At 46.1% G+C, this 10,956-nt stretch overlaps 1 protein-coding gene across 2 annotated transcripts in view; it reads left to right on the top strand.

Annotated features, from left to right (window-relative positions):
* The window catches only part of METTL2A (methyltransferase like 2A), a 30,774-nt gene extending 27,137 nt beyond the window's left edge, over positions 1–3,637 (top strand). Inside the window, exons 8-9 of one of the 2 annotated variants that reach the window (XM_011966125.1) lie at positions 1,300–1,365; positions 2,492–3,637. In XM_011966125.1, coding sequence (XP_011821515.1) covers positions 1,300–1,365; positions 2,492–2,646 — 221 coding nt within the window. In that variant the 3' untranslated portion in view covers positions 2,647–3,637. The remainder of the gene's footprint in view (positions 1–1,299; positions 1,366–2,491) is intronic. The other variant, XM_011966127.1, reaches the window with a different exon arrangement.
* The last annotated feature ends 7,319 nt before the right edge of the window (positions 3,638–10,956 follow it).

Raw genomic sequence — 10,956 nt, 5'->3', positions numbered from 1 at the left:
ATTCTCCTGCCTCAGCCTCCCGAGTAGCCAAGACTACAGGCATGTGCCACCATGCCCAGCTAATTTTTTATATTTTTAGTAGAGACGGAGTTTCACCATGTTGGTCAGGCTGGTCTCGAACTCCTGACCTCAGGTGATCCGCGCACCTTGGCCTCCCAAAGTGCTGGGATTACAGGCGGGAACCACCGTGCCTGGCCTACAGCCTTTTTTTAAGCACCCAGTTATTGTTCAAGCCAATAGTTTTTTTGAATATAATCAAGAACTAGCACATGCACGAGCAAAACTTTGTAAACGAAGTGAATGCCTCTGGATAGGGAGATGTTGTGCTTGTCACCTGAGGTGGACCCCATACCACTGAGCTTGGAGGGATTTCTGTTCTGTATTATTCAGTGAGAGGAGAGCAACGTGCAAGGGAGTATTTTAATTAAACTCCATCCCCGTATACCAGTATCTGCAGGGAAATAAGTATATACATGTTTGATGATTTGGGCATTCAGGAAGGTCTGGAAGTATGTGCCAGGCCTGTAAACTGAGGTAAGGCCAGGGAGGTTAGCAGCAGAAGGGAAAGCACGTTCATGATCAAAACAGTATCTGAGTTGTATTTATGATTGTGTAGACACGAGAAGAGACATGCAAAGGACAGTCACCACCAAAATGGTAATGGTTGTCTTAAGTTTGCTTAAACTCAGCTATATTGCTTAATTTTAAAAAAAAATAATAATAATAGGCCAGACACGGTGGCTCACGCCTTTAATCCCAGCACTTTGGGAGGCCAAGGCGGGTGGATCACCTGAGGTCCGGAGTTTGACATCAGCCTCACCAACATGGTGAAACCCCATCTCTACTAAAAATACAAAAAATTAGGCGGGTGTGGTAGTGTGCACCTGTAATCCCAGCTACTTGGGAGACTGAGGCAGGAGAATTGCTTGAACCTGGGAGGCGGAGGTCGCAGTGAGCTGAGGTCACGCCATTGCACCCAGCCTGGGCAGCAAGAGCAAAACTCTGTCTCGAAAAAAATAAATAAATAAATACAAAGTTTGTGCTGTTAATTTAATGGGGTTGGGGGAGTGAACAAGTTGTTTTCATCAAACAATTCTAGAGTTTTGGAGTGGGGAGCTTAGGAACCTCATGTTTTCTGACATTGGAGTTAGCTTATTCCTGTTGAGCTGCCCTTCCCGAAGCACTGAGGCAGGAGTGCTCTCCACCCAACAAGCTGACTTCTCAGTTAACATTTCCTTAGCAATGCAAGTCAAAGGAGTGCTTTAAAGTGTCTCTGATTTTTAACACATCACTCTGCAGGTCAGTGTCTATCTGGAAATTTCTACGTGAGAGGTGATGGAACCAGGGTTTACTTCTTCACACAAGGTATGAAACACTCACCTTTTTACGCTAAGAGTCCCCAGTCCCAGATGAGATGGTCTTCAAGGCACGTTCAGAAGGAGAACTATCTGGCCCCTCCTGCCTTTTAGGCATTCCGTTTCCTGCAGTTCCCCACTGCCTACACCCTCCTCCACCCTGGGCCAGACACTTGGGCCCCCAGTCAGCCCTGGCTTGTCCATGCCTTCAGTCCTGCTCTGCTCTCCCTGTCTGCCACTGTCCAAAATGGGAAGCCTGCCCGCTCTGCAAGGCTTGTCTCCAGTCCAGCCCATTTCACCCTCTGCACGGGGTTGTGCTTTGGTGCACCCAGGTCAGAGTGAGTCGTGTCCCCTGGGTTCTAGGGGTGCCAGGAACTGCTCTCCTCTGCAACTGGCCCTGTCCACAGGCGTCATCCATCACATGGGCCTTATGAATTCTCCGTTCCTGGGCCCTTTTTGGGGTCACCTTCTTTGAGCCTTTGGTTAAGATGATGAAACCTCTTTCCTAAAACAATTGCTTTGACATACATATATATTTTTGTATAAATTTTAAGGCGTTCATAGAGCCTAACGGCCAAATATAAACCGAAGGTTTTTAAAAAAGAAAAAACCGCGGCCCATATGCAGTGACTTCCCCACCTAAACATGAAGTTGCTGTTACCAAGCCACCACTGTATTTATAACCAAAAGGCTGTGTAAAAACACTACAGCAGCAGGCCGGGCGCGGTGGCTCAAGCCTGTAATCCTAGCACTTTGGGAGGCCGAGACGGGCGGATCACGAGGTCGGGAGATCGAGACTATCCTGGCTAACCCGGTGAAACCCCGTCTCTACTAAAAAATACAAAAAAAAAACTAGCCGGGCGAGGTGGCGGGAGCCTGTAGTCCCAGCTACTCGGGAGGCTGAGGCAGGAGAATGGCGTGAACCTGGGAGGCGGAGCTTGCAGTGAGCTGAGATCCAGCCACTGCACTCCAGCCTGGGCAGCAGAGCAAGACTCCGTCTAAAAAAAAAAAACAAAAACAAACAAACAAAAAAACACTACAACAGCTTCCCTGAGCCCCATTAATGAGGACTTAGTCGATAAAAATGCCTTTTCTTGAGGGGAAAATATATAAACATCTTTTCTTTTCCACACTAGAGGAGCTGGACATGCTTTTCACCACTGCTGGACTGGAAAAGGTTCAGAACCTGGTGGACCGCCGACTGCAAGTGAACCGAGGGAAGCAACTGACAATGTACCGGGTTTGGATTCAGTGCAAATACTGCAAGCCCCTTCTGTCCAGCACCAACTGAGAGGCACCTGCTGCCAAGACGATGCAAGCTCATTGTGTTTCCGGGCTTTTTTAAAAAAACATCTGTAGCACCAGGCATGGTGGTGCATGTCTGTAATCCCAGCCACTCAGGAGGCTGAGGCGGGGAGGATCCATTGAGCCCAGGAGTCCAGCCTGGGCAAAATAGTGAGACCCTGTATCTGAAAGTAATCATAAAAATAAAAAGAATATAAATGAGGTCTTATTGACGTTGGACAATTTAGGAATTCAGACTTGAAGCTCAAACCTAGAAAAAGTTACTTTGTATCAGGATTCTAACAGTTATGCTTTATATTTGTGAAGTCCTTTAAAATATAATTTTCTCAAGTTATTTCTTTGAGATCTCAATCTGTCTTAGCATTTTGTAACTAATAACTGAAATTTTATTCAAAGGAACTGTAAACCTTAAAACACCAATTTATTTCCATGTGAAAAAGTGTTATATATGACAAGTGTTTTTTGACTCTAAGTGCGTTAAATCTTTTGAGAGTGTAAATGCCGGGCTAGGGCAACTGCAGTTAATACTTACCGAGGTTAGTGAAGGGCTCATTAAGTTGTAGGGGAAGCAAGCTGGGAAGAATCAGATCAGATGTTTTCCTGACCAAAAAAAATGACCCTATAGAGAGCATCAAAATGGGGTGTTCTTGTTAAGTAATTGATCGTGGTCTTCATTTTAATCTTAGTTCCGCCAGGCGCGGGGGCTTACACCTGTAATCTCAGCACTTTGGGAGGCCGAGGCAGGCGGATCATCTGAGGTCAGGAGTTTGACACCAGCCTAGCCAACATGGTGAAACCCCGTCTCTACTAAAGATACAAAAATTAGCGTGGTGGTGGGTGCCTGTAATCCCAGCTACTCGGGAGGCTAAGGCGGGAGAATTGCGTGAACCCAGGAGGCGGAGGTTGCAGTGAGCTGAGATTGCGCCACTGCACTCCAGCCTGGGCAACAAAGCGGGACTCTGTCTCAAAAAAATAAATCTTAGTTCCATGGAATTTTAAGCACTGTTCCCCCTCTAACCTGTGTCTGAAGAATTAAAAGAATTTGGCCGGGCACGGTGGCTTACCGCTGTAATCCCAACACTTTGGGAGGCCGAGGCAGGCAGATCACGAGGTCAGGAGATCGAGACCATCCTGACTAACATGGTGAAACCCCGTCTCTACTAAAAATACAAAAAAAATTAGCCAGGCATGGTGGCACGCGCCTGTAGTCCCCTGTAGTCCCAGCTACTCGGGAGGCGGAGGTTGCAGTGAGCCGAGACCATGCCACTTCACCCCAGCCTGGGCAACAGAGCAAGACGCCGTCTCAGAAAAAAAAGAATTAAAAGAATTTTCACTTTTTGCAAAATTGTCCTTTTTAATGCACCCTTAAGTGTTTGACACAAAAGGAATTGAGAGAACTTCTTAATTTTAGCCACATCTGATCTCTTCACTTCTGAATGTGATCATTGTCAGTGTTAGATGCTTTTTTTTTTTTTTTTTTTTTTTTTTAGGAGACAGGGGTCTCACTCTGTTGCCTAGGGTAGAGTGCAATAGTGCAATGATAGTTCATTATCACCTCGAACTTCTGGCTCAAGCCATCCCTCCACCTCAGCCTCCTGAGTAGCTAGAACTACAGGTGGGCACCATCATGCCTAGCTAATCGTTAGATCCTTTTTTTATGTTCTGCATTTTCCAGTTATTTTTACATATTTCTCTCTTGATCCATGCAGTTATAGGATATATTCTTAATTTTAGAAAGTAAGGACTTTTCGACCTGATGTGGTGGCTCACGCCTATAATCCCAGCACTTTGGGAGGCTGAGGTGAGCAGATCACTTGAGGTCAGGAGTTCAATGTCCATCCTAGCCAACATGGTGAAACCCCATCTCTACTAAAAAATAAAAAATCAGCCCAGCGTGGTTGTGGGTGCCTGTAATCCCAGCTACTCAGGAGGCTCAGGTAGGAGAATTGCTTGAACCTGGGAGGCAGAGGTTACAGTGAGCCGAGATGGTGCCATTGCACTCCAGCCTGGGCAACAAGGGAAACTGCATCTCAAAAACAGAGATGCCTAGCTTTCACCTTGTTAATGTTTTTCTAAATTTTGGAATAATAAGCTTATATAGGAATACTGCAAGAATCGTCCATTTTTTTCTGATGTCCCAACATCACCAAATGTATTACCAAATGTATCCATCACAAGTAGGAATACATGGAAACATTACTGCTAGCCACTAACCATTCATGTTTGCCCAGTAGTCCCAATAATAGCTTTGTCACACAAAAACACGATTATGTTGGCTGGGCACAGTGGCTCCAGTATTCCTAGCATTTTGGGAGCCCAAGGCAGGAGGATGACTTGAGGCCAGGAGTTCAAGACCAGGCTGGGTAATGTTGCAAGACCCTTTTGTTTGTTTGACACAATTTCGCTCTTGTTGCCCGGGCTGGAGTGCAATGGCACGATCTCGGCTTACCACAACTTATGCCTCCCAAGTTCAAGCGATTCTCCTGCCTCAGCCTCCCTGGTAGCTGGAATTACAGGCATGCACCACTATGCCCAGCTAATTTTTTGTATTTTTAGTAGACACAGGGTTTCTCCATGTTGTTCAGGCTGATCTCGAACTCCTGACCTCAGGTGATCCACCCACCTCGGCCTCCCAAAGTGCTGGGATTACAGGCGTGAGCCACCGTGCCCGGCCAAAACCCTGACTTTTTAAAAAATGTTAAAAATAGGCCTGGCACGGTGGCTCACACCTGTAATCCCAGCATTTTGGGAGGCCGAGGTGGGTGGATCATTTGAGGTCAAGAGTTCGAGACCAGCCTGGCCAACATAGTGAAACCCCGTCTGTACTAACAATACAGGCTGGGTGCAGTGACTCACTCCTGTAATCCCAGCACTTTGAGAGGCCGAGGCAGGTGGATCCCCTGAGGTCGGGAGTTCAAGACCAGACTGACCAACATGGAGAAATCCTGTCTCTACTAAAAATACAAAGTAGCCAGGCGTGGTGGCGCATGCCTGTAACCCCACCTAGGCCAAATTTGACTCTATAAGGGACTTTGCATAACGTTTCATCCTCAGAATCGCTGATGGGCACAGGACAGTTACATGTGGGAGGCTGAGGCAGGAGAATCACTTGAATCTGGGAGGTGGAGGTTGCAGTGAGCCAAGATGGCGCCATTGCACTCCAGCCTGGGCAACAAGAGTGAAACTCCATCTCAAAAAAAAAAAAAATACAAAAATTAGCTGGGCATGGTGATGGGCGCCTGTAATCCCAGCCATTCGGGAAGCTGTGTCCGGAGAATCATTTGAACCTGAGAGGCGGAGGTTGCAGTGAGCTGAGATCGCGCCACTGCACTCCAGCCTGGGCAACAGCGGACTCCGTCTCAAAAAAAAAAAAAAAAAAATTGTAAAAAATAAATAATTATATTGAATTTAGTAGTTGTGCCTCAGTCTCCTTTAGTCTACGGTTCAGTCTTGCTTTTGCACCTTAAGGCATTTTAAGGTAAGAGGCTATTGTGTAAACTCGAAGTCGGTTTGTTGATGTTTCCTCCTGATTTGGTTCAGGCTCTGCATTTTGGGCAGGAATATTCAGAGGTGATGCTGTGTTCCCCCCATAGGATTGTATCGGGCAACACATGATTATGAATTTCCCCATTATTGGTGATGTCACTTAGTTGTGGTGTATGCCGGGTTCTGCCACTGTAAAGTTAATATGTATTCTATAGGGAAGTACTTTGAAACTAAATATCCTGTTCCTCATCAAACTTCTACCCCCTAGTTTCAGTATCTATTGCTGTTTTTTGGCTGAATAACCATGATAGTTGCCAAGTAGTGGTTTCTGATCCTTCCATTCCTTCTACACTGATTGGTTGGAATTTTGTACAGAAAAGCTTTCTCATATCTGATTTACTTGTCTCAATATGGACCCATGGGTATTTGAGTTTCTTGTGGGATTATTTTGTTGTTTTTGAGACAGGCTCACCCAGGCTGGAGTGCAGCGGCACGATCACCGCTCACTGCAGCCTCGACCCCCCAGACTCAGGTGATCCTCCCACCCCAGCCTCCCAAGTAGGTGGGACTACCAGCATGTGCCACCAAGCCTAATTTTTGTATTTTTTGTAGAGACAGGTTCACCATGTGTCCCAGGCTGGTCTTGAACTCCTGAGCTCAAGCAGTCCTCCCACCTCTGCCTCCCAAAATGCTAGGATGAGCCACCGCACCTGGCTTATCACTTAATGGGTTTTCAAAGGTGGGAGCAAAGAATGAAGGGAGAAAGGGAGCTCCCATCTTTTCCATTACTGTATTTACTTAAAACTGGAAAAAAAAATGAATCACTGGGATGGTATTTCATTTATCTTTTGAAATGAAGAATAGATACATTCATTTAAATGATTCTCTAAAGACTATCCTTCAGCATCCCTAAAGCATTTCAAAACTATAGGCACAGTTTTTATTTTCTCTTTCTGGCACCTGGTTTGGGCTTTGGGCTCAGATTAAAAACATGAGCCTTCTCCTGCCCCTGCTCCCTTTTATTCTCTGCTATCTTCTAAGCTCGACTTTTTATCTCTCAGGCCAAATTTTGACTCTGTAAGGGACTTTGCATAACGTTTGTTTCATCCTCAGAATCACTCATGGGCAGAGGACAGTTACATGTGTTGGGAGGGATTAAAGTATATGACATCAGTGCCACTTAAAAAATAAATACTGTCTCAACTATCAGTCTGGCTCTGAATGGTATCTCTTAATATGCTTAATGCAAGAATGGTGGGCCGGGTGTGGTGACTCAGGCTTGTTATCCAAGCACTTTGGGAGGCCGTGGTGGGCGGATCATCTGAGGTCAAGAGTTTGAGACCAGGCTGGTCAACATGGCGGAACCCATCTCTACTAAAAACAAAACAAAAAATTTAGCCGGGCATGGTGGCAGGCGCCTGCAATCCCAGCTACTGGGGAAGCTGAGGTAGGAGAATTGCTTGAATCCAGGAAGCGGAGGTTGCAGTGAGCAGAGATGACACTCCAGCCTGGGTGACAGAGCAAGACTCCATCTCAAAAAAAAAAAAAAAAGAAAGAAAGGTGCTATGTTGGGCTGTAAGGTGGCTCCAGGTGTGAAGCTGCTCAGGAAGTGGTGTGGTTTCAATGTGAATCTAACAGAGAAATGTTTCTGAAACGGACTTACCTTCCTAAGTAGTGTTAATTAGGGTGAAGCGATAAATTCAATGTTGTTTGAAAAATCAGAGATAGTTTGAGACAGATGCGCTGGAGCTATTGGCGTGAAACCATGTTCCTGAAGGCAGCAATCACCCTGTAAGTGGGTTTTGCACTGTGAAAGGGATTCGTCTCCTGGTCTTGCAGGATTCATGTGGAGCCTGGCCTCTGTTAATGCTGTCAAACCTATGACCAATGGGTCGGCCACCTCTCTTCATGTAAGTTCATATTCTCTTGGGCTCTGGTTGGAAAATTAGGCCTTGGAAACTTAGTGAGAAAAGGAAAATCTAATGTGCTAAGACATCCTACTTGGATGTAATTGATTCCTATCTTTGCTTAAAGACATACTTTAGTAGGAGTAAGGAGTTCTCTCTGTGGCTTAAAAGATGGGCTCAGGACAAGCAGTTTCTTTCAGTCTGTTCACAAAGGCCTGTTCTTTGCTTTGTGGCTGCAGCTGCTATTTTCGGAGCCTGGCTGCGTTGATGCGTTGCAGATTTGTGTGTGCTTCCTAATTTGGTCTACAGGTTGTGATTTGGAAACCCTGGTTAAGAGGTAGAAGAAGTGCTGATGGTGAATTTCCCAGGTGAAAACACTGAAATGTTGCATCATGGCTGCCTCATTTTATTTAGATAAGTGTCTTGGTTCAAGGCTGGACATTGTCTCTGATCATTGGCTCTGGTCATGGAGTGAAACACACTCCATGACCAAGTTTCAGGACAAATCGCCACAGTCGGATTTAATACCCCACCGGGGACCCTGAGCCACCGTAGCCTTGACTGAAGCTGCAAGCTTGGCATCTTCACCTGCAGATGAGCCTCACATTGCCTTCGTTCATTCATTCTCTACTTCCATTCTCTGAATTTGGATTTTGCCATTAAAATTTAATATATTATAGCCAGGTGTGATGGCTCACACCTGTAATCCCAGTACTTTCGGAGGCCAAGATGGGAGGATTGCTTGAGTCCAGGAGTTCGAGACCAGCCTGGGCAACATAGCAGCATCCTGTTCATACAAGAAATTTAAAAATTAGCCAGACATGGTGGTGCCTGCCTGCAGTCCTAGCTACTCAGGTGGCTAAGGTGAGAGGATCACTTGAGCCCAGAAATTCAAGGCTGCAGTGAGCTGTGATCACACCACTGCTGGGCGACAGAGCAAGATTCTGTCTCAAAAAAGAAAAGAAAAGAGAAAGAGATAAAAAGGAAAGAAGGAAGGGGAGAAGGAGAGAGAATGAAGGAAAGGAAAAAAAGAAAAAGAAAATTAGCCAGGTGTGGTGACCCACACCTGTAATCCCAGCATTTTGGAAGGCCAAGGTGGGCGGATCACCTGAGAGGTCAGGAGTTCAAGACCAGCCTGGCCAGCATGGTGAAACACTGTCTCTACAAAAATACAAAAAAATTAACCAGGCATGGTGGGTGCCTGTAATCCCAGCTACTTGGGAGGCTGAGGTGGAAGAACCGCTTAAACCCGGGAGACTGAGGTTTCAGTGAGCCGAGATCACACCACTGCACTTCAGCCTGGGTGACACAGCGAGACTCCAAAAAAAATAGAAGAAGGAAAGGAAAAAAAAAAAAAAAGGAAAGAAGGGAGGGAGGGAGAAACATTTATCAGCAGTGGCACACACACTTGAGAAGCCCTCAGGGTAAGTAGAATGGGGAGGGCCCTGAAGTGCCCTGCTGCTGACAAGCCCCTGTCACTCTCTTCAGCCTTGCTTCTCATTACCCCTCTAACCCCTCAATATTTAGGGGGCGACTAAGGCTGACATTCAATCAAGCTCATTAAATTATGAGTTTCTGGCAGGGTGTAGTGGCTCATGCCTGTAATCCCTTTGGAGGCCAAGACAGGTGGATACCTTGAGGTCAAGAGTTTGAGACCAACCTGGCCAACATGGTGAAACCAGTCTCTACCAAAAATACAAAAAGTAGCGAGGCGTGGTGGTGAGTGCCTGTAATCCTAGCTACTTGGGAAGCTGAGGCAGGAGAATCGCTTGAACCCAGGAGGCGGAAGTTGCAGTGAGCTAAGATCCTGCCATTGCACTCCAGCCTGAGTGACGAGAGCAAAACTCTGCCTCAGAAAAAAAAAAAAAAAAAAAGGACAGGCGCAGTGGGTCACCCCTGTAATCCCAGTACTTTGGGAGGCCAAGGTGGACAGATCACGTGAGGTCAGGAGTTCAAGACCAGCCTGGACAACATGGTGAAACCCCGTCTCTACTAAAAATACAAAAATTAGCTGGGCGTAGTGGTGCGCACCTGTAATCCTAGCTACGCGGGAGGCTGAGGTAGGAGAATCGCTTCAACTCTGGAGGTGGAGATTACAGTGAGCCGAGATCAAGCCATTGTATTCCAGCCTGGGTGACAAGAGTGAGACTCCCTCTCAAATACATAAATAAACAAATTATTAGTTTCTTGGGGTACCATTGTATTCTAAACACTTAGCAGACTACCAAAGCCCTGGCCTGTGGTCGGTGCCCAGTAAGTGAGGACTGAATGCCTGAATAGCTTCTTACTACCCTGCCCGCTGCCCCCACCATTGCACAGATACCCCAGATACACAGTTTATATTTAACTTCAAAAAAATAATCATATAAGGTTGCAAGTATCAACAGCTCAAGGTGGCTTAAACAAAAAACAGTAAAAGGGCACAGGGTGCCTCCTGGACCCCACCCTCGGAGATGTGTGGTCACCCTCACTCCTGCAGCCTCTTTAAGGACCACCTCTCTGCTCCTTAATGCACTTCTGGGAGGCAGCTGTAACCAAGCTCCTAAGGTTTGATGTCTCTGTAAAATGGGTTTGCAGCGTGTGTGTGTGTGTGTATAGGCAGGCAGTTCCCACAATGGCAGGCAGAATCCCCAAAAAGGCATCTGTAAGAGCATGATTTCCTAGACTTCAGCTGGTTTGTTTCATCTTCCCAAATATTGATATCCGAGTAGACTATTATTAAATCCTTTTAAATTATGGATATTTTTGGCCAGGCGCAGTGGCTCACGCCTGTAATCCGCACTTTGGAAGCCAAGGCAGGCGGATCACCTGAGGCCAGGAGTTCAAGACCAGCCTGGCCAACGTGGTGAAACCCCATCTCTACTAAAAAATATATATATATATATACACACAAAATATATATA

The sequence above is a fragment of the Mandrillus leucophaeus genome, unplaced genomic scaffold (genome assembly GCF_000951045.1).
Source record: "Mandrillus leucophaeus isolate KB7577 unplaced genomic scaffold, Mleu.le_1.0 Scaffold747, whole genome shotgun sequence".
Taxonomy (NCBI): domain Eukaryota; kingdom Metazoa; phylum Chordata; class Mammalia; order Primates; family Cercopithecidae; genus Mandrillus; species Mandrillus leucophaeus.
The sequence above is the reverse complement of the archived record's forward strand: the minus strand, read 5'-3'. Positions and strand labels throughout refer to the sequence as shown.